General features: G+C 33.8%; 2 protein-coding genes across 5 annotated transcripts; both read left to right on the top strand.

Annotated features, from left to right (window-relative positions):
• The first annotated feature begins 802 nt into the window (after positions 1 to 802).
• LOC149739540 (rho GTPase-activating protein 6-like) lies at positions 803 to 6,968 on the top strand. Of its 3 annotated transcripts, none has more exons than XM_089872600.1 (15): positions 803 to 1,905; positions 2,055 to 2,191; positions 2,245 to 2,322; positions 3,013 to 3,172; positions 3,478 to 3,625; positions 3,876 to 4,059; positions 4,118 to 4,173; positions 4,538 to 4,688; positions 4,742 to 5,034; positions 5,088 to 5,174; positions 5,236 to 5,336; positions 5,568 to 5,729; positions 5,815 to 5,887; positions 5,957 to 6,130; positions 6,365 to 6,968. In XM_089872600.1, the coding sequence occupies exons 2-15, from the start codon at positions 2,062 to 2,064 to the stop codon at positions 6,887 to 6,889; spliced, it is 2,322 nt and encodes a 773-aa protein (XP_089728726.1). In that variant the 5' UTR covers positions 803 to 1,905; positions 2,055 to 2,061; the 3' UTR covers positions 6,890 to 6,968. The 3 variants fall into 3 exon arrangements, with proteins under 3 accessions (XP_089728726.1, XP_089728725.1, XP_089728728.1); XM_089872602.1 differs by lacking the exon at positions 803 to 1,905 and having other exon boundaries at positions 1,936 to 2,191; positions 4,742 to 4,890; positions 4,942 to 5,034; XM_089872599.1 differs by lacking the exon at positions 803 to 1,905 and having other exon boundaries at positions 1,935 to 2,191.
• Positions 6,969 to 8,980: 2,012 nt separating this feature from the next.
• Positions 8,981 to 22,810, top strand: LOC149739539 (diacylglycerol lipase-alpha-like). 2 transcript variants are annotated; one of them, XM_089872597.1, is made up of 24 exons: positions 8,985 to 9,115; positions 9,436 to 9,556; positions 9,817 to 9,994; positions 10,456 to 10,552; positions 10,906 to 11,010; positions 11,429 to 11,573; positions 11,884 to 11,971; positions 12,595 to 12,729; positions 13,129 to 13,206; positions 13,674 to 13,798; positions 15,200 to 15,362; positions 15,671 to 15,832; positions 16,130 to 16,241; positions 17,835 to 17,940; positions 18,277 to 18,418; positions 18,750 to 18,824; positions 18,886 to 19,016; positions 19,502 to 19,625; positions 20,052 to 20,150; positions 20,817 to 20,887; positions 21,006 to 21,052; positions 21,137 to 21,186; positions 21,536 to 21,730; positions 22,217 to 22,810. In XM_089872597.1, the coding sequence occupies exons 2-24, from the start codon at positions 9,462 to 9,464 to the stop codon at positions 22,226 to 22,228; spliced, it is 2,535 nt and encodes an 844-aa protein (XP_089728723.1). In that variant the 5' UTR covers positions 8,985 to 9,115; positions 9,436 to 9,461; the 3' UTR covers positions 22,229 to 22,810. The 2 variants fall into 2 exon arrangements, with proteins under 2 accessions (XP_089728724.1, XP_089728723.1); XM_089872598.1 differs by lacking the exons at positions 21,536 to 21,730; positions 22,217 to 22,810 and having other exon boundaries at positions 8,981 to 9,115; positions 21,006 to 21,518.
• The last annotated feature ends 640 nt before the right edge of the window (positions 22,811 to 23,450 follow it).

The raw sequence follows: 23,450 nt of genomic DNA, 5'->3' as shown, positions 1-23,450 counted from the left end.
AGCGGGGCATCGACAAAGACCCACCACTCGATTACGTTCAATTGTTTACCACTTCTTCTTTCGTGCACATTGCGCAGTCATGACACCTATTGTAAGAAACTTATTAATGATATACTCGTTATAACGAAACATATCTTTCGACTTTTCAGTCTTTACAGGAATAAAGTGCTGACTTTAACTTGCAGATACCCTTATGCTTTCTTGAAATATCGTTAAGATTTATGGTTAATAAACAATTTACGGCACGATCTGTGCCTGGGAGATTAAAAGGTTCGCATGCCGCGCATTGTAATTTATCGGAACTCACTTACGGAGCGTTAGTGCTTTGGTAGTTTGTGAAATCGTTTACAGTTTTTAAAAATGTCATGATTCCTTTGTTTGAAGAAACAAGATTTAATACTAAAGTTTAATCGAGCAGCATTGCTGATATTAGGAGAAGAGCAATTGATAGAAAACTTTGTTGAGCAAAAGTTTACGAACGTCGTTGGCGGTCTGTTTGTCCGCTCACGATGCTCATCAATCAAATGTGGTTCACTTTCTCGTGATATTCTAATCTAAGCAGAAGTTATAAACTCCCCGCCTAACTCGAGCATTTGTGAAGCAATATATGTGCTATCAGCCAAACGCACGGGATAAAACATGCGATTTATGTGCTATCTGCGAAATACAAGGGGCAAAAACACGTAACTATGCATGTCTACTGCTGTGGGGGAAGATGGGACACCTTTATAGCGCAATATATCCAAATACTCTGATCGTGTTTTAAATATTTACCAACGGTCTATAGAAGTCGTGAGGATATGGTTTTATAATTCTTTGAATGTTTTATATTTACTATCAAATGAGTCGAGAAAATTCCCCCACTCTACTATACATCGCACCAATGTAATACAATTTGAAATTCGTATCTTGAAGTCAAATAAGTGTTTTTATCCTGAAAATGAAATTCCACTTGATATGGTAAATGTTTGGGTTGTTTATCATCTAATCTAATATGAAAGAACGGAGAGTATTTGGCTTGTTTGTTTAGCTACACTTCGAATCTAGCTTGAACGGAAACTGCAATATTGGCTGTGCGTCATTCACATCTTGAGTGTGCACAGCGAGTAAACCACGTATTTAAATATTTGCCGTAGTTAGAGTGAAGAGCAGGGAATTCAAGGGATGTATTAAAAACAACGGTCTATTCGTAAATCTGTAATACATACTTGAAAGTTTTAGTTTTATCATATTTGAATATATATTAGGGACGAACAAAACTCGTATTCTTATACTGTTTGGCGAGGGCGTATTTTGCTTGTTAAATATTTCTTTTCGTTGAAGTCTTGTATTATTATGCTTAGAAGTGTACTGGTACACAGGTCACAAAGCTAACACCCCGTTAAACATAAACACTTCAGGTAATCCCGTTAAAATACAAGAACTTCAGCAAGTTTAAATGCTTATGGCTATAAAGTAAAGCATGTTTAAGGTAAGGAAGGTAGATATAAGTAATAGAGAATGCTGGTGGTAATTTGAACGTCCCATTAGCTTCAAATTGCAACAGTTAGGGAATTAAGAAGTAATCAATATTTAATCAAGATGTTTGGACTTAACACTATATCCTTTAAACCTGTTTATTTTTTTAAAAGGTTGGGCACTGATTATATTTATGGCTTGTATTTGGATGACTATATGCAGAAACAGTAAGATTTGTAAGTTTGAGTTGTAAAGTGCAAGATGAAATGTTATTATTTAGTTAATGTAATTATATATATACCATATGAAGTTGAGATTTGTTTATAAAAGCTACATTGTACATTTATACCACGGTAAGCAGCCAAGCTTGAATACGAAAACGCCAATCAATCAAATTAAAAATCATTCATGCGCATAACGGAACGAAGTGTTCTTCTGACTATTCAGGTACGCATCATATGCGTTTTATATCGCGGGTGATTTGATCTCGGGAAAAAATTTAATTTGAACTAAAACAACAAAGATTTATGCAGAAGGAAAACCCTGTATTATAGGTCAGTAGTTTGTTTAATAGGTGCTGCCGTTTAATAACGCAGGTCAAAAATGAGCTTGAAGCGAGAACACTTGAAGACTGTTCGACTGCAGGACATGTCTGAATTAGAATGTTCTGCATTGCGCAAGCTTGCGTTGGAATACTTACAAAACATTGGGGCGACGTTTTCCGTCCCCAGAGGTATATTACTTCTAATTGTTCGGTTAGCAAAATTGCTTTACAAATTTGTTTAGACATCAACGCATTGAGCAAAAAGCACTCATTAAGAAAAAAGTACGCATTCTACTTGAGCACGAAGGACAAAAACAAAGGTGATGTTATTACTGTAAACGTAAAGTAACAATTTTCGTTTCACGGCTTGAGGGCGGCTATAGTGTTGAAACCCTATTCAGCAATTCAGTTAATGTGCACGTATATGGTGGCGGTGATCATATAACACCAACTTTCCTCCAACAAACTCCAATGTTCACATATTTAAGGATATGGGTTCGAAACTTGACACTACCGCCACTGTGGGGTATGTGTCCTTGAACAAGACACTTGACGGCAATTGCTCAAACCCAGCGGTTACTAATGGGTTTTAAAACGTTATAACCAAAGACATAATCACTCAACAGTTACATACATTTCGCATGGGGGAAAGACGTGTTTAGCACATAATATCTAAAATTCCGGATCGTGTTTTAAACAATTAACAACGGTCTATGAGATTCGCGAGAATACTGTTTTATAAATCCTTAAATGTTCTTTGTTTACTCCAAAGTAGGATGGGAAAACAGAATGCAAAGGTGTTTCGTTTTTCCAACCCTACTATATGCCAACTTGTAAGAAAGTGCGATGCGTTTAAAGTTCGTTAAAAAAGGTTCCGCGTCATATATTGATCGCCGTTGCGCGACAGTGCATAAATAAGTTTCCTACCATTTTTAATGGGTTAGAAGAACAAAAATAAATAACTTATAAAATTGTTATTTAAACCTACCCAATCCAATCTCAACCATCAGACCAGGATCGTGTATTTGGAATCCCACTGGAGAAAGTTGTTGAAAACGACCAACTGCTTCGTTTACAAAAATCCGCTTCGTTTGCCGCGAATTCGGATTTGTTCGCCACTGACAATCATGATTCTGTGGTACCCCAAAGCGGCTCCGAGATGACAGACAGGTACATGACAGTATGTGTGTTTGTATAATGAAATATTCTTACATATATTAAATTTCTGGTTTTCAGTGTTATATATAGTAGGATTGGGAGAAATGGGACACCTTTAGCACATATTATCTAAATATTCTGATCGTGTTTTAAACAATTAACGACGGTCTAACGTATGGTCGTAAGAATACAGTTTTATAATTGTTTGAATGTTCTATGCTTACTACCAAATTTGACGAGAGTTTAGAGTCAACGGCCGTCCCACCTTTCCCCACCCTACTCAACTGTATACCAACACAACGATAACATGTTGACAGGTCACCAGTAGCAGCAGGCGCACAAGAAAGCAATATAACGTCAAAACATACATGCGATTGTACAAATGCATTAAACTGTACGTCAATTCACACTCCCCCAACATCTAAACGAAATGTTTCATCTGAATCACGACCACTAAAACGACGGGTATTGATCGTTTTCGTATAATGTTCTTGATGGCCTTTAAATATTTATCCTCACGTTTTAAGTTGGGGGTTTCTGAAGTTATACCTTGTTGCACCAGCAGCATCGTACTCGCTTGCAAGTTAGAATAGATGAAACTAAAAGGTTGATTTTTCTTCTGTCTATTAGATTACACCAGCTATTCAAGGCCCGAGCACGCTAACCTGTGCAAATACAAATTTAATACAGGACAAAATATTATATTTTACTTCAGGGAGCTATCATAGCCGACTCCGTGAATGAGATCGATCCATATCAGTCTCAGTTACTTGAAGCCCTGTCAATAACAGAGACAACACACAACCATCGCAAAGATGATCGAAGTTCACTTCTCCCACCGACCATGGCACAAGTCCCATACGTCGTTCAAAAGTGTTGCGATCACATTACGGAGTATGGTCAGTGCCACTTTAATACTAAAGCTCTTTTGCGAATTCAGTAAATATTTATTTTTAGGTATCCATGTCACGGGCATCTTTAGAGTTGCTGGCTCGAAAAAAAGAGTAAAACAGGTTGAACAATTTAATTAACTTAGCTTTGCAATTCGATAATGTTTCCTTTTGAATTTATTTACTTACACTCACGGTTCACTAAATAATAACTGTGATGAATTGGAAACGTGGCAACTGTAGACAAATGAATTAGCATTTCCAGTCATAACAAAATACTGTCACGGGTGCATACAGTCTACGCCCTCCAAAACAAAATTATTCCTAACGTGATGCCAAACCGATTTCTCGAACTTTTACATTTTTGAAAGTATTCTGTGACACTGAATGATAGTTTACCTTTTAGTAATTCGTGAGTGTTTAAATTGGCCAATTTAAACAGAACTTCCTAATTTCTTATTCCAAGTTATATCCCTAAACTTTATAGTTACGGGATGAGTTCGATCATGGAGCTGATGTTGATATAAATGCGGATTACAATCCACATGACGTCGCAGCTCTTTTAAAAGAGTTTCTACGGGACCTGCCAGAGGCTTTACTTACCAAAGATTTGTATCCCGCTTTTATTTCTTCCTCAAGTAGGAGAATGTGATAAATTAAGTTGTGTTTTTTTACACCGTTTGTTTTTCAGCTTTGATTATGGAAGAACGCATACCTACAATACAAGCATTGTTATGGCTGTTGCCCATGCCCAATCGCGACACTTTGTATACGTTGGTAAAGTTTTTGTGGAAAATTGCCAAACATTCCGAAACAACTTGTGATAAATATGGAGAGCATGTGAGTTTAACTACTTCAAACTTATTAAGTAATAAAATGAACTGCATAAAGGTTGAAGGAAATAAAATGAATATTGAAAATCTTGCCACAATTTTTGGACCAAACCTTTTGCATCGGTTCAAGAAAACCAGCAGTGAATCACAGGTAGTAAGGTTTATTTAGAGTAGGTTCCACGGGATACACATTTTCATTTATAGATTTTAAAACAAGATCTACCAGAAGATTATAGTAACGTCATTAAAACAGTAACGACCATCATCAAACATCATGAAGAACTATTTCAGGTTTGTAAATTGGTTGTTGGAAAACATATTGAGTTAAAAATGTTGCTTTTTCTATTTGCAGTTAAATGAGAATACACAACACAAAGTTTTAAATTTTCTAAAAACGTCATATCCTGAAGCTGTTGAATATTTGTTGCGAAGAAAGACGGCGAATTATATGAGGTGATGATAATGTTTGGTGCATCAGTCGACGCTACCTCGCAGCTCCATGGAGCATAGATGTAATTTTGGGCACGTAATGCATAACAAGAGAGCAGAGTAGTAATGAATGGGCACGTAGAACATACGAAGTTGATAGAAAAATACTTGTTGTACAACGCAGTGATAGTGTGCATCATCGTACTTCTAGCACGAGCATTTTATTTATTTGATAATAACAACAGTTTTTTTCAGGACACTTTCGACAAATACCGAAGCAGCAGATGTAGAAAAACAAAATACAACAACAAAGACTGGTTCGGATTCAAACGTTGCATGTTCTCGATTAAGCTACCAGCATGCAATGAAACATATCACACCAACGCCACGGAAGCAAACTCATCTTAATATAGATCGGTCAGTTTCACTTAATGTTTGCTGTATGATCACTTTTATAACTTTTTAAGGGCAAATATATAATCGTGCTATTTAATAATTCCAGCCAACAGCCCATGTTCTCAACACTCCACGAAAAACTATCCCCAAAGAATAGAATGAATGAAGGAACCAGCAAGGTACATAAGTTAAACTTATATTTCTTATGATAGTTGTCGCACAGATTAATTTGGAATCTACTTTAATAGAAATGGCTGAGTAATACTGAGCGCGCAGTTGGTGAGTTTCGAACATTGTCCAGTCGTCTTGCTGACCATGTAGCAACAGTTGAACTGGACCGAACTGCCAGTCCAACCTCACATGCAAGCATGGATGGTATTTCAACTTCTTATAAAATAGAAAATACACCCACGATATTTGAGGTATTTTTACGTGCGTTTAGTTCTTGTGTTCGTAGAAACATTATTAGGACTGGCTCTTCTTATACCTTAGTGTATTACATATTGCAAACACATCAATGATAAACACATCATAAACATAAATTTTAGTTCTCTTCGAATACAGTACTGAATAAACAACGAAAAAGGAACTAGCAGCAAAAATGATGGTCGTCCAAACATGCGATGTAACAAAATATTTATCTGTTGTATTTACAGGATAAAAGTAGAAAGGATGTCATTCGCCGTAAAGAACAAAGAACAAACAAATCCATGTCTCCTGAAGTCCGTAGACGTGGCGGAGTCTGCATCAATGCTCCTTATTCCCATACAACAGGACGGATCCCTGACAACAAACGTTTTTCTCAAAATTCTTCATCGGAATCAGAAATGGATTTGTTTGGTTCTGTCGATTCCCTTGACAAGACCATCATGGAACTGCAATCAGGTTTTCATTTCAGTGGACCGAACATACTGTCAACTACTACTGGTAATCACCCACCCGGGCTAAGCCCTCGGTTCCTGCGCAAATACAATGTAACTAAAACGACACTTCCCCACAATAATTACCATAAAGTACAAACAAGACCAACGAGTTTACCCCAAACTGAAAACCAGGACTCTGTCTTTAATTCACTCGATAAGAAACCATATTCTTGTTGGTTGGACGATTCAAGTAATGAGCGGAATGCAACCGGCAAAATGATTGCTTCGTGGCAAGATATGCCAACGACCGTGCTGTAATTATTCAACCGGAAAACATTTGTTATGTTATAGTGAGGTGGTGATAGATAGCAATTAAAACAAAATTTTGATTATTTGATTGAAAGTGTATTTGTATTGAGAAATTAGGCTACTGTGGTATTGGAACTGTACGAGCCAAGTAGGCTACATACAAAGTGCTATGATGCTCAGTTCGACGTCGTCCCATTGAGCAGTATAAACGTTTTTGTTCCTCCATTTGAGAGTAAACAAAGAACATTCAAATAATTATAAAAACCGTTTCCTCGTAACTCCCATAGATCGTTGTTAATTATTTAAAACACGATCAGGATGTTTGGATATTATGTGCTTAAGGTTTTGCCCAAACCTGCTATACGGTAGGGTGGGGAAAGACGGGACATCTTTAGCACAAGATATCCAAACATCCTGGGGATAAGGTTTTATAATTTTTTAAATTGTTCTTTGTTTACTGCCAAATAGAATGATAAAATAGAATGTAAAAGTGTTCCAACTTCCTCAACCTACTATACACATTATATGGCTGATAGCGTGCACAGCCCATAAAGATCTCTTGATTGAAGAAACATTCTTAAGTTGTCCTGCCAAGGGCAGCGCAAAGCTTTGAACACGTATCCTCTGCCCTAAAGGCAGAGAGAGTATAACTACTTGGTCACGAAACTATGCAATACACGTGACACATATAAACACATAACTTACCATTGGTCACAATGCACTTAACAAACTTATTCTGGTTCTCTCTGCAGTTGTCGGGATGAATGTAATGTAATAATAAATGTATGTAACTTACTTTATCCTTACGTGGCCGGAAAACGACATTCACACGGGTTTAACACCTCGTGCCAGCTTACGAGTTACCAAGTAGGCTATGTTACTTCGTGAGTGATTATTTTGGGGGGATTTTTCTTATTTTTTTCATGTATGGCTGATCAGTTTGGACAACCCATCGGTGACCGCTGGGTTGGAGCAATTGCCGTTAGGTGTCTTGCCCAGGGACACATGCGCCCACAATGGTGGCAGCGACGAGCCTTGTACCCATTACCTACAGACAGGCGCATTAACCACTTTTAGGTCACTGCGCCAGTTTGTTGCGAAAATTTAAAAACAATAATCCGCTTTGACTCGCGTTTTATAAAGTCGTGATAATACTGTCGAATAATTCTGTAACATTATCTTCCTGATTATCATTAAATGGTGGTTCGTAAAAAGAAAATTAAAAGTCTCGTCTGCCAAAGTGTCCCATCTTCCCCCACCCTACTATAGGCTATATATTATATGACGGATAATTTGCACAACCAATTGGCATAAGAGATCACTGGTTTGAAGAAAGACCCTTACAATGTCTTGCCAATGGTAGTGCCCGCGATAGTAGCAGCGCCAAGATTTGAACACGTATCCTCTGCGCTAAACGAAGACAAACTAACCACATTGTCAATAAACCAAACGAACTATTCAATACAAATAACACATATAACGCGCTACCTACGTAGTAGAGACCTACACAATGCAAATAAACATTAATCAAATTTATTCTGGTTTATTCTGCAGTTGTCCGGATCTACCATAGAGATACTAATATATAACACTGGTATATTAGTATCTCTATGGGATCTACCAGAGCCATAGAAATACAGAGTAGTCCAACCCATTGTTACGTAAAACACAAATTGAACGGCAATTTGGTTCCAAAATAACACAGTAGGTATAGGGAAAATGTATGTTTTTCGGTAAATTACAGAAAAACTTGGGCCTAAAAACAAATTTAAAGGTTGAAAAATGTAAAAAACATGTGTTATTTGTTTTCTGTGTCAAAAAAAGTCAAAAATTAGAATTAGAAGCGGTTGATTTGCGACATTTTAGTCATTTAATGCGGCTAAATTTATACATTTTTTAAAAAAAATGTTTGGTAAGGTAAATAGAAGCTGTTTTACACCTTCCCACAAAAGGAAAACACAAACAAAACTTAACAAGTTCGTTTAAACCCATTGTCAAAGTCACCACTTTTGCTCTATTTTGGACACACATAGACGGCAGTTGGACTACTCGGTGTTTATACGACTCTGGGATCTACAACAGTGGTATATTAGTATCTCTATGGGATCTACAGGCTTTTTTGTATGTCACCGTATCGGGCGTTCTTGGGTAACATGTAGCTCCCCGGGCGGTAAGGACCTGCCTAACTTGATTAGAATGTATGTATGTTTACCATTCCCGAACAAGGCGGTTAAGGTATACTATATAATGTAGTAGGTTGTAGTTTAATACTATACGTGTGTTTTTAGCATGTTAAATGTATAATTTCACTGTATGTTTGAAATTAAGTGTATTGTTTATCATCTGTTCTTCAACATTTTGAATCCAAACATATGCTTTTTGTATTCTTAAAATTATTCTGACTTATTTACTATTTATATTTTTTTCTTTGTGTGAATGGAACGCACATGTTGTCTTGCAAGAAATAAATGACAACCGTTGGTGCAAACAACAATCTATACTAGATTAAACAATCTATACTATTTATGTTTTAACACAATTACCTAATTAAACAGGGTTAGGTTATGTATGTTGTCCCAACATGCCAGGCATCGTATTGTTTAAGAGACGTTGGTTGACAGGAAGCGATGACTTGGTCTTGCCTTGTTTCATATTAGCTCTTCTTCATTTTACCTTGTAGGTAATCCCTTAATAAACAGACTTTTTGAGACCAATGTCAAGGTTTATAATACTTTCTGAGGTTAATGCGTAATTTCAAGGTTACTGTTTAAAAACATAAGTTTCTTGTTATCTTTTTAGAAAATGAGGTATTCAAAAGTTCTGCAGCAGCATAATTAAAAACAATGTACTAGTTGTTGTTGTGTTCCCTGCTTTTGAAATATTACATTTTAACACATTTATAATTACATCTGTACAATAAAAATCCATTTTTAAAGGTTGATTGTAATCATTGTATATGTGACGACCTCACCGGACATTGTTCAATATTCAAACGTGGATTTGAATTATCTGGTTGGTCGAAATGCTAATGCGAGTTTCATAACCAAAGTGTCATGCGCTCAAAAAGTTAGACGCATTTCCTTTGGTTATGTGGGGTTGCTTGCTGGAGCCACAGTAAGTGTGACTTGTTCGTGTTAGGTTTAACATTGTATTGTACATGAATGGACACAGCATGGCACAACATGGGACCTGAGATTTAGTCAGAATTCGCATTTATCCCAACACCTAAGGTGCTACAACCCATTTAGTTAACAGTGGGTTGGAGCAATGTTTATTAAGCGTCTCGCCCAAAGAGTCGCTTGTAGACAAGTGTGTCCTGTAAGAAGACACTTAACAATAATTGCTCTATCCCGGTGGTTTCTTATGGTATCGCTAGTTGAAAAATGACATATAAAAAACAATCATCCAAACTACTGCATACTTCCCATGTGTATATGATTGTATACAATCAGTCACTTGTGCTATATATTTAAGTAGTCAAATTAAGGATAGAGAATAAGCTACCATCATGAGAATTTATACTAATTTAGGATTCACTCACAGCTTTATTGATTATTATCATATTTATTATGCAGCTTCTGGAGTTGACTATTGCAAGGTTTAGCATGTTGGGGACAATATTAAACGCAGAGAAAAGGGAACCAATCAGTTATTTTCTTTACTTTCGATTTGGTAAGTACATAATTGCTTTTTCGTAATTATGTGTGTCTTTCTTATATAAGTAAATTTATCTTATTGTACTGCAGTAATTCTATTCCAGTGCCTCTTAACCTTTTTTAAGGTTTTTTATCAGCATGGAAATTGTTTTGTTTTTAGCAACATAATGTCATTAAACATTTGTAAAAAGAAACTTTAAAACAACACATGTTCAGCTCGATTGTTAAGCTACCGTTGTAAAAAAAGATTGTTTTATGACAAAATGCTTGTACTCCGATAAAACATAGGCTGTCTTGTTTTATGCTGCTTTTTTTAAATGATCAGAATATCAAAATAAAAATTCAATATTGTAAATTTTTATTTGTTAGTTGTTGGTATCTCGGAATTGGCGTATACGATTGGTGCTGCTGTACATCTATCTGGAAACTGGGATAAATGTCACTCAATATTATCATCCTATAATATACCCATAGGTATGTAGACTAACCTATCAACTAAAAAAATAATATATTTTTTATATATATATATATTTTTATATTTAAAAAAAAATTAAAAAAATATATATATATCTGTAATTTTTTTCGTTCCTTTAAAAAAAACCTGCCCATATTTTAAGTTATTGGTCAAGTAGATTAATGTAAAGTCGTTCCAATTGTTGAATACATATGACAGTTGAGTTTTAATAGGTTGACATCTACATCAGCTTTCAGGTGTTGGTATCACATGTATTAACTTATATTAGGGTTTGTTAATAAATTGTTTAGTTCTGTTCTAATTTTTCAGCTACCCTATTTTGTTTAAATATTTTTGTATAAGTAGGCTACAAAACATATTTAATTGTTTCTTTTACACACAAAGTCATCATACTTACATGTTTAATCTCTGTTTTAGCACTTATTGGGATAAATGCAAGCGTGTTTTGCATCGTTGTGTTGGTTGCATTGTTTGTGTTTGACTCGACTGGCCGTATTTTCTATCGCCTAAAAACAGCAACTGAAGAAAGCTCAACCTCAACTGAAAGATTACAAATCATGAGGTTAGTCCAAAGACTCGAAACGCGGAGGTATAAGAGCCAGAATTCGAATTTTTTTTTACATTACAAAATATTTTTTTTAAATGTTTGTAGGAAAAAAGATATGTAGCATAGCATGAATAATAGGAAATATTTGAGTGTTTTTCTGCGAAAGTTAATGCTATATTAACATATAACGGTAATATAAAGTTCTTTTGGCAAATTTGTATTGTAAAACATGTTCAACGTTTACACAACTCAGTCAGTTTGCTTACATAAGTCTTTTTTATGACTAAACGGTTCAAATTCGATTAACCATTAAATGTTATTTCAGATCAAAGTTAGATGTTCATCGTAAAAAGTCTTGGCATTCAAGTTTACGCGATTGTTGTTGCTGCTTGAACAATTCTCAAAACACCCAGGTGTGGATTTTGTTTTATTTAGCCATATCGCTCTACGACTACATCTATGTCAATGCAAGTTGTTATTAAAATATAGTTATAGACTTTGGTTTTCTTGAGTGAAAAATTAATGCTAAAACTCCAGTGCTGATGTGTCTATATGTTAGACTAGTGGCGCAGCAAGGGGGGTTGGGGTGTCGCGATCCCCCCCCCCCCTGAAACCAAAAAATAAAAAATATATATATAATTTTTAACAAAAACTAAAAAAATATATTTTTGAAATTTATTGATTAAACCCCCCCTTTATTTTTTCTGGCTGCGCCACTGTGTAAGACATTCAATATTTGTGAAGCATGATGTTTCCATTGCCAACACGGTAGCACACATGGTAGAACAACTTTGATTGTTATGAATCGCTTAACTTCTTATGTAACAACCAATCACAATTCAATTTAAATTGATAAAATCGACCTTTAATATAATGTGCAGATTGCAAATCTAAACAAGGTAATTGTTGCAGATGTAAAGGTATGTTTAAAATTTGGTTATAACATAAGTCATATATGTCATAACACTTGGTTATAACATAAGGCATACTTAGTTAGTTACAACTTACAAGTATTGCAATATTCCTTTATTTATAGAACGCGTTGGATGAAGCTGCCGATATTTTTCATGAATTCTTCCGCGATCTAGATTTAGTGCCTTCTGACATTCTTGCCGGCCTAATATTACTTCGAAAGGAACAAAAAGTAGCTCGTAAACTAAGGACTCTTCATGTAAGTTCAGTCAAATATACTGAAGTGATGACTTAAATACATATACGGGTGCAATTGTATATATTTAAATAAAGGTACAAATGTACATATTTAATGGAATAATACAGAAAAGTCATATTTTATTTAAAAATTTTTTATTGAATTTTGTTTAACATTATTATTATTACGTATTAAACAAGGACAAGGCATATTGTAAACGTGAAACTATGGCAAATTCATTTTGTTTTACAATGAAAATGTGATCTGAATAAAATGAAATGTTGGTACTTACCAAAAATACAAAAATGATTTTTTTTCTTATTATTTCAACTATTTGTTTTTTTTCTTATTATTTCAACTATTTGTTTTTTTTTCTTATTATTTCAACTCAGTTAATTTTATTTAAATTCACCAATACAGAAGTCAGATAGCATTGAAGAATATTTATGTGAGTATCCTGTGTCGGATCAATCTTTATTTCTAAACCTCACAAACCAGGTAAGTGTTTATGTTGAAAATGTAACATAACTGTTGTTCAAGAATTGTTGCTGGACGATAGAAATCTATCTGAAAAGGTTATACCTGTATACCTGTATTTTATTCTTTGTGTCCCATTTGAATGTCCTATATTGATAGGAATAATAAATTATAAATAAAAGCCGGGTAAACTCTTTTTGACATTTAAAATTAGGGTGCTAAAACATTGGATCATCTCTATTCTCATGTCCGCTAACATCACACATGTGGTTGATACACTAAAATTCTAGGTATATGAATACATTGATTTATCTACTCAAAGTGACATTAAATATTATTTTAGCAGCTCATCTGGTATAAAAACATAGTGTATTTCCAACTGTTTCACCAACGTTTATAGAGTTTACTGTTTAAGACTGAATTTTAATTTCATTGTTTTTCTGGCATAATGATACTATCATGTTATTTACAAAAAGATATTTTTCAAGGTTGAACTGGATGTCTATCACGATCAGATGTATTATTGTAACTATGCGATTGCTTCGTATGGTCCCTTGTTTTATTACATCTACAATCCATTAACCGGAGTTTGTAAGATGACACAAAGCTGCATGTAAGTATTACATTTATAAAGAATCATTATTTATCTGAATTAAGTAATGTACCAGCGCTGTGGGAAAGTGCCTGTCGCTGCTATCGTTGTGGCCGTAAGTGTCTTTAGGCAAGACACCTAACAGCAATTTCTCTCACCCAGTGTTTACTTAGGAGTTGTCCAAATTATAGCCATACTAAATAAATCGCAAAAATAATTACCCACAAAGTAACATACATGGTAACTTGTAAACTGGCACGAGACGTATGAACACCCGTGTTATAACGGCTATCGTTTTCTGGCCATGCGAGGATAAAGTAGGATAAATTTATTCTACAGTTTGTTTACCATTCTTTATTCATGATTGAAGGCTGTTATAACGTATTGTTCGTAATTCATATTTTGGTTTTTGTCAAAGTTTGTTTCATTTTAATTCACCACCAGCTACAGTGCTCATAAGATAGACAAAAGTAAACATAGGAGCGCACTTTATTGCACTTCTGTCAACATTTAATTCATTTTTTATAAGACTTTAATGACCGCAAGAATTTTATGAAACTCATAAAAATATTTTCCATTGTGCTCAACTGAGAAACAAAGTTCAAACGCTGGGAGCTTTTTGAAGGTTTTGGCTACTTGTTTAAGTGAAGAAAACTTTAGTTTTCATTAAAAATTATTAAAATTAAAAAAATGGTTATACAACACATTGGCTTTGAAGTCCATTGTTTACAAACAATATGAACTCTAAAAACAACTATTCAAGTTATATATCATTTCAAAGTTAATTCCGAATTGTATAAAATATTCAATTCTTAAGTATAATGGTGATAATACTTTATTTGTTTATTATTATTGTTACTTTTCCGGTTAATTTACATTAGGTTTCAATCATTCTAAGAAATTACTATGAATTAACATCATTTGTGTAATTACACAGTAATCTTAAATCTATGGTTCTACTATCGATCAGCATAATATAACATGTTTCACGAATATAATGTGTTATATGTATGTGACTATTAATTATTTTCTATGTTGTCATTGTATGTGACCTGTTATTCCTTATTTGTTTAACATGTGTTGAGATTTTTATGTTTTTTCCACACAATGCTTTAGGCTGCTATAGCTGTTTATCATGATCTACACAATTCCTTCCTTAAACTATTTATCTAAACATTATTTATAGCCCAAGTAATCAGTTTATAATTAATCTTACTATTATCCAATTAGTAATCAATCATAGTTTACCTAAATTCATAACATTAAAGTAATAGAACGTTTTTTTAGGTAACATATACTGGTATATTTGTACATCTATGCTATGTGTAAACTATACGACTTTCTGGATGGAGACACTCTGCTATTTATTACACAATCATCCCCTGTTTATGTTTCACTTGGTAATTAAAATAAATATTTCAGGTGTGGTCACAATGGATGCTGTTTATCAAACCAGAGTTCTCATTATCCATTGACATATGGTGATCATTGTTTCAATTGCAGAACAAACGTGGTTCAACTGTCACTTGATGATAGTGGTTATATTCAAGATACTGAGATTGTTTATATTTCATGGAATAATGATGTAAGTATAGGCCTTACACTACATTGTGTACAATGACTTTTTTTAAACATTATTATTGTATTTTGTAAGATAAAGTAAGGTACGGGGAAGATGGGACACCTTTTCATTTATTTTATCACCCCATTTGGTAGTAAACAAAGAACATTCAAACAAAAACCGTATCGCCACAGCTACCATAGACCCATAGACCGTTGTTAATTGTTTAAAGCTTGATCAGGATATTTAAATACTATGTGCTAAAGGTGTCCCATCATCCCATCTCCCCCACAGTACTATAATATATTATATTATTTCAACTTTTTAACTAGGTATACCAACAACCCTTTTTTGTTGCAATTGATCATAACAAAAGATCGGTTGTGTTAACGATACGTGGAACACTAAGTGAGCTTGATGCGCTTACTGATGCCGTGGCTTCTCCCGTCTCTATTCCTGTTGAAGGCAATGATGGGACATGGAAGGGACATAAAGTAACTACTTGTGTACTTGTGTTCAGAATTGCTTTACTTTCATAACCATATGCTTGTTGGTTGTTGGTATAATGTTATGTTGGTCTAATTTAATACTAATACAAGAATAAGATTATTATATTAAATATGTTTTGTTAATAATTACTACAGACAGATTTGGTAAAAAGAGTAAAATGGTTGTAGTTTACAAATATACTGCACGTTGACTGTGTCATTTCAATTATATATGGCGGAGGTCCCAACTCCGCCCCAGCCCATTAATGCAAATATTGAAAATAAAAAGTATTTTCATTTCAGGGAATTGTGAGCTGCGCTAGTTATATTCAAGCAAAACTTGTGGAGGATGAAATTTTGTCTCAGGTTTTTCATTCTTCGTGTAAATCGGTCAATTACAAGTTTATTCTTGTTGGTAAGATAATAATATTAGTTGTAACTTTAGTTGTATCTTTAATTACGGTAGCGAAGATTTAGAAATATTTTAAACGAAACAGGATACAGTGACAAAACAACAGTTGTTGAAACTTGCTTACAGTTAAAAACATATTTACATTTATTCGGAAGGAAATAAGCGTGGTCGCTACACCTAACAGACAGAAGTCATTTATGTTGATTTATTTTAATAGTAAAAAAAGTGTGCGAAAAATACCTTAGTTGCAGAGTGTTTCTTTATGTACAACTAATCTATTCCATGAAACATCGCTAGGTGGAATTGATTAACTTTATTTGATAATATTACCACATTTACTCTTAAGGTTAAGCAGATGTACATTCGTTCAGGTAATAACAAAAAAAAGCCATTTAGAAATATTTTAACACATGCAAACATTGTTTATTCTTGGAAAAAATGGTAAAAATTAACTGTAGCATATTTTATACACACTGACTTATTAGTTTAACCGTTGATTCTCACAAATGTATTATTATACCTTGGATTGTGAAAATGAACTTCGCTTTCCACTGTACATGATCATTAGTATTGTTTTTGTATGGAATATGTTCTTCAGTTAACAAAAACAAGTTTAAAATGGCATACCTATTTGCATATAAATATAGATGCTCAAATGTGATCTAAGGGTACCACCGAAGGTAAAAAAAACAGATTCTGAAAAAACGCAGGGAAAGACTCGCTGGGGTAAAAAATATTTCGGCCGTTGGACATTGCATTAGATTTCCCATAGGAAAAACCTCACCAAAATTTGACGGTTCTAGTTTTTAAAACTAAAGAAAATTAAATCAAAATTGGTTTTGGTGTAATGAATGCTTTTTTTGGAAATACATAAAAAATATATATATATTAAAAACTTTAATATGTTTTAATTGTTTGATTTCTATATCTTATATCTATTGGCTAAAATCAAATCTAAATATATATATATATATATGTCATATGCTATCTTCGTCAGACCCATGCAGATGCATTCCGACGTTTTAATCTTTGGCATAATCATGCGTCGTCGACTGCATACGTATCAGCATGAACCCAAGACCATTGTTAAGCGTTTAAAATAAATAAATCATTTATTTCACTAAGCATTGTCCTATTGTAAGTCTACATTGCGATTATCCCCTTTTTATTATCTTAGTAGAAAGAACATTACTTGTCATTTGTATTCGCTTATAAACGCAATAATCCAAGTAAGATTAACCTGGGTGTTCTGCTTGCATTTAATTTGTGAGAGTGGGATAAGCTAAATGATAGAACTCATCTTTCTGCTGCTCGTTTGTATTAACCAGACAATATATGTTCATGAAACTTAAAAAAAAATATTCAGATTTAAGCCCTCTTAATTAGCGAGTAAATAATGATTCTTTTCCTATTAATTCACATTATTCTTTACTAACATTATAGTGAGATTGTAATCAATTTACAAAAGATCGATGCATATAACTTGACTTTGAGTATAGACTTTTGTGTTTTAAGGGTGATGTTTTATTTATATTATTAAAAATATTTGTTTTAGTTGTATAAGGAAGTGATATATAATATGATGTTTATTACCAGGCCACTCCTTAGGAGCAGGTGTTGCTGCCATCCTATCTATTATGTTACATCCTACGTATCCACAACTTGAATGTTATTGTTATGCTCCACCTGGAGGATTATTAAGGCAAGCATGGAGGATTATTCATTTAATAATTTTAATATAATATAATAACTTAATGTGTCTCTTTAATTAAAGTAGCAAAAATTTAGAAATATTTTAAAAGATAAGACAGGATATAGCGATAAAAAAACAATTGTTGTTGTAAAACACGCTTTACATTATTTCATATATTTTAGTTTTGAATTTCGGTTTAATTATGTGTGTAGTGACATAATGTATAAAACTGGTTGTCACATATCATAAAATAGTTTATTACACACTAACAGGTTATTTATAATAGTAATTGTGCAACTATGAATACTTTTGAAAAATATTGTGATGTTTATATTTTTGGTGCAGTTTTTCCGCAATGGAGTCCTCAAAAGTTTACATACAAACTGCTGTACTTGGCAATGATGTTGTCATTAGAACAGGCCTTCCACAACTTGAAGTGCTGCGGAATAAAATTACCAACCTGTTGAAAAAAACTCAGTTACCAAAAGTAAGTTACCCCCATTTAATCGTCAACCAAAAATATGTTTGCACTAAATCTGAAACATATAAACAACTATGATATGTTTGAGTGTGTTGACATCATCCATGCAAAGATATTAGTTACCAATCTATTTTAACTTCCAAAGTTAAAGGAATAAAAATATTTTGAGGGGTTATGTTATTATTTTGTGTAAAAATAAATTGTTCGGTAAATTTTAACACAAGATTAAATTTGAAGTTGTAATGTGTTTTTTTCCTTCACTGGTTACAATTTTTTAATATTCTTGTCAATAGGTTTTAATTTAAATATTAATATGGAAAATATTTATTATTTAAAGTACAGAATAATTCTCGGAAACATTTTTCATTGTGGAAAAGATTCTTCTGCTGATCTCTCACAGCATATAGAAATGGTTTGTTTGTTTTTTTACATCCAAGTTACAAATTACTAAGTTGTGTAAATTCTAACTATAGTCTAACATTACTGAGAAGTTCAATGAAACTGGTGAAGGAAGTAATTCGGCCGAGAAACTTTATCCTCCAGGAAAGATACTTCATGTCATATATCGTAAACAGGAAGATCAAAGTTCTTGGTTCAATTCAAGGTGATTTTCCATGTTTACTTTTTTGTTTGAATTTTATGTTGATTAAATATATGATCTTATATTCTATATGGGTGGGTCCAATGTCCAAGCAAGCAAGGATAAACAGGGTTTTACTGAATTGGCCTATACCCTGGGCTTTATATGAATTGGCAATCATTGCATAATCATCTTTATGTGGTAGGGCAGCTTCATAAATATTATATAGTAGAGTGGAGGAAGATGGAGCATCTTTTCATTCTGTTTTCTCGTCTCATTTAGTAGTAAACAAAGAAAATTAAAATAACCATGGAATATTGTTAATCGTTTGAAACATGATCAGGATATTTAGATATTAAGTGCTAAAGGTCTCCCATCTTTCCCCACCCTACTATACAATTGTCTTTTTTCATACACCTCATTCTATTAACAAGTTAAACAGATCTAACTTGCTATAATCTTTGTCTCTAACCTCTGTTTTTTAAATAAAATCTATAACTTTATTTCAGGAAAGAATCTGTAGAGTATTATGCACTTCATGCTGACAATGCAAATCATTTTAATGAAATTATTGTTTCTGGGAATATGATTTCTCACCATTTCCCACAAGAATTGTTGAAAGCATTAGAAAAGGTTTTTATTCTTTTTTTTTGTGAAATGTTTGATATTGAGTTAAAAAATCATAAACATTTAAACGTTTGACCTCTAGTTAGAATTGCTTGCCACCATACTAACCTCAGAAATGACCCGACCCGCTAAATAGAAATGACCCGACACTGCTATCTATTTCTTGTTAAACTACCATCGACATGTTGTGTAAAACATGTAGTGAATCATATACGATAGCATATTTGTAAAAACGATCGACTATGACGCTTCTGTGGGGTCTTAAGCTTTATAAGACAACACTTTTAGTTAATATTTCATTTGTCGCGCTTTTTAATTTTTTTTAATTTGTCGCGCTTTTTAACCAAATCCTAGCTTAAATATTACATGCTAATAGTTTGTTGTATTTATAACAAAATATTATGTAATAATCATGATATATTTATCTATAAGGTTCAATCGTATAGAACGAAGACTTCTGATAAATATTCACAAGCAGCTACTCTTGAAAGTCATGCACCGCTTATACCAACAAGGATAAATAACCTTCATGTAAGTATAAATAAATGTATGAATGTAACTTACTTTATCCTTGTGTGAATGTAACTTACTTTATCCTTCATGTAAGTATAAATAATAAATAAATGTATGAATGTAACTTACTTTATCCTTGTGTGGCCGAAAAACGACAGTCCTTATAACACGAGTGTTAATACACCTCTTGCCAGCTTACGAGTTACCATGTATGTTACTTCAATAATTATATTTTGGGATTTTTATGTTTTATTACCAGCTTAAGACAACCTATTAGTTACAACTGGGTTGGAGCAATTGCCGTTAAGTGTCTTGCCCAAGGACATATACACCCAGGCGCCCACAATGATAACACTGACAGCGTTAACCCATTTCCTCATAGTTAGAGGCATGCGCACTTACCAACTATAGCACTGTGTTGGTAGTTAGTATTACATATTTTCAAATTATTCACAAAATCGAACCTTAAAAACTGTCAGAAAACTGGTTAGACCTCATGAAATGGTATATGATATTGTTTTGTTAGTTTAAATTGACATCACCACAAAGTTTCATACTTAAACACTGCATGGTGTGTATAAAGCCATCGCATATGGTGCACACCTGTAGAACATGATGGGCACTGATCCTTTTATAGACGGTAAACAGAAAAAATTGATGATATTCAAATATTTTGTATCTCAGGTTACAGATCAAAGGTTGTGGGATGAAGGTCCTTCTTGTTCAACCAACGAGACAAATCAGAATTTTTCGAGGTAATTTTTTGTTTGCCTGTTTCTAACATTTTGCAAGCACTTTTTCTTTATATTACCTCTGAAATATCTGAAATCAGAAAACTTGAAACAATCTGATCTATTTTTATTTACTTTACAGCAATACACAACAAAGTACTTTCGCACATTCATCCGTGCACAACACAGGTGAACATATTGTTTCATGGTTTATTCATGACTTTTTAAAATGTGAAAATAAAATATTGATTCACACCACATGTGTATTTCCAGATAATGAAACATTTGCATTGAATGATCATGTGATGCAACAGCAAGAACAAGTTTGTAACTTAACATATTTATATTTTTAAAAGTACACAGTTTTATAAACCTGTTACTAAAAACATATATAAGGGAACATAGCACAGTAACAGGAGAGTTTAAGCTCGCTTCTGCTACCATGTGAGTATGGGTGTCTTTTGTTTGATTGCTTTAACTCAATGTTTACTTTTGGGTAGTAAAATTTTATCCCCATAAACCACATGTTTGACTCAGGGGTGTATGACGCTAATACGTATATGGTGCAAATGAAGACACTGATGTTAAAACTCCCGAGTTGCCTTGTCACAGGAGAACGCACAAAAACACATCAAGTAAAATGAATCAGTTTGTCACATAATGTGTTAATAGGTTGACCCTGTTCTGCTTGAGTTCGATGATCAAAATAATGAGAAGGAAACATTGGATGTAAAATATTCCCGTTCCCAATCCATGCCACCCCACCACAAGCAACAGGTGGATAAAGAAACTTTCTTTCGAGCGCGTTTTGAACCAAATCTCATCCCAAAACCTCCTCGATCACATTCGTTTCAATTTAGTCATAAGGTGAGTGAATTAAAAAGTTAAGAATAATCACTCAACTTGTTTATGGTTGGATTAAAAGTAAAACCATATGTTGTTGCTTCATATATTTGGATGAGTTCCACCGTTTTTTTATTGGTGTGGCTTTGATTAAAACTTTTTAATGTCGCCAAACAATATTATATTTAATGTTTGATGCCAATACCACCAAAGAATATTATGTTTTATGGTATTTGCCAATATCATTTCGAGCGTTTGTATTCTTGTGCAAGACACTTGCGGACAGTCGTTTTAACCCCGAGTTCTATTTTAGGTTGTTTAAATTGTCAACTGTACAAAAAACATTCACTCACAAAGTTACATACGCGATAACTTGTAAGCAGGCATGTCGTGTATGAAATAGAGAACCTGAGTTATAACAACTGTCATTGCCACAGGAGGATAAATAAATGTCATAAGTTTATCTATTTGTATTTTAACATTTTTATAATTAATGCTTATATATTCCAGGTACAACAATAGATCATGTGCTCACTGTTAAACTATGCACTACACACGCTTCCAAACTTTTTTTGCTACATTGTTAATCTATTGACCAATATCCTTTGAACTCTTGTGCTCTTTCTATAACTCTGCTAAAACAAATCATGTTGTACATTGCAACTTTATGATTCATGCGGTCTGTGATGTCATAATAATCATGGTGGTTTCTATACAGCTCAGCTTTTATAAATATGTTGCAAATGGTTAATCCCACTTCAAGCATGTTTCTTGTGTCTATTTTTGATAATAATTTGTTCATATTGATTTTGTATGATTGGTGCAACATACGCTGATCTTGTATTCCGGGACATTTTAAGTGCTTTGGCCTCAAACACAGTGCTTTGGCTCAAATTGCCTGATATATTTTGAACAATAAAATTGTTCTTAAATAATAGATAGCTGATACAATAAGCTTGCTATAAGATGATGTAACTTAGTTATATTCTGTTCTATGGGTTCACTTCGTGTCGTGTGCGCTTTCGAGTTCTACAATAGGCTGATCAATCAGATCCCGAAATATCGAAATATTAGGTGTTGCAAGTAAATGATCAATTATAATAACTTTTATTTGTCTCTACGATGACGGTAGCGAAGATTGAAGAACGTTTTAAATTAAAAGACTGGATATAGCGGTAAAACGACAGTCGTTAAAAAACTCACGTAGTAACAAAAAGTTTTATTGGAAGAAAGAAGCGCGGTGCAGAGAAGAGTCGACGTAATTGCGAAATGGACAAAGTTGTATTAGTATAGGGAATATCAACTGAAGAAAAAACCACCGGGGAAACAACACGATGCCGTAGACCAATTCAGCCGCCGTCGAATTAATGACCTCGTTAAAGCAGGTGCGCAATCCCAAAAGAACGAGTGATAAAAAGTCGGACCATGGTTCAGGTGTGCTTTGTGTTATAAAGATGCTTTTATAGTTGTCTGTGCATTCTCTATACCGAACCGTTCGGCGATGCTGAATGGTACGCTGTGGTACGAATAGGTTACTACATCTGAGCATCATGAATTGTTCGAACATCTCTGATTCAAACCAAGTACCGCGGTCAGGGCGGCAGTTGCAGGTGCAATGACCATCAGTTGTTAAAAATGTTCGCGCTATTGACTTTGCTGTCATAGCAGGTATCAGTTGGCTTCAGGTGATCGCGTAAAACGATCAATATAAGTTAATAGACTACTTATCGAAAACCATTCGAAA

The sequence above is a fragment of the Ciona robusta genome, chromosome 2 (genome assembly GCF_009617815.1).
Source record: "Ciona robusta chromosome 2, ASM961781v2".
NCBI classification, from domain to species: domain Eukaryota; kingdom Metazoa; phylum Chordata; class Ascidiacea; order Phlebobranchia; family Cionidae; genus Ciona; species Ciona robusta.
The sequence above is the reverse complement of the archived record's forward strand: the minus strand, read 5'-3'. Positions and strand labels throughout refer to the sequence as shown.

What these genes read in the sequence shown, in the direction of transcription:
- LOC149739540 (XM_089872600.1), top strand. Translation starts at nt 2,062, where the DNA reads ATGAGCTTGAAGCGAGAACACTTGAAGACTGTTCGACTGCAGGACATG. An exon ending in AAACCAGCAGTGAATCACAG is followed by an intron (nt 5,035 to 5,087) that starts GTAGTAAGGTTT and finishes TTTCATTTATAG; the next exon opens with ATTTTAAAACAAGATCTACC. An exon ending in TGAATGAAGGAACCAGCAAG is followed by an intron (nt 5,888 to 5,956) that starts GTACATAAGTTA and finishes CTACTTTAATAG; the next exon opens with AAATGGCTGAGTAATACTGA.
- LOC149739539 (XM_089872597.1), top strand. Translation starts at nt 9,462, where the DNA reads ATGCCAGGCATCGTATTGTTTAAGAGACGTTGGTTGACAGGAAGCGAT. An exon ending in GTAAACTAAGGACTCTTCAT is followed by an intron (nt 12,730 to 13,128) that starts GTAAGTTCAGTC and finishes TCACCAATACAG; the next exon opens with AAGTCAGATAGCATTGAAGA. An exon ending in CCACCTGGAGGATTATTAAG is followed by an intron (nt 17,941 to 18,276) that starts GCAAGCATGGAG and finishes TTTTTGGTGCAG; the next exon opens with TTTTTCCGCAATGGAGTCCT.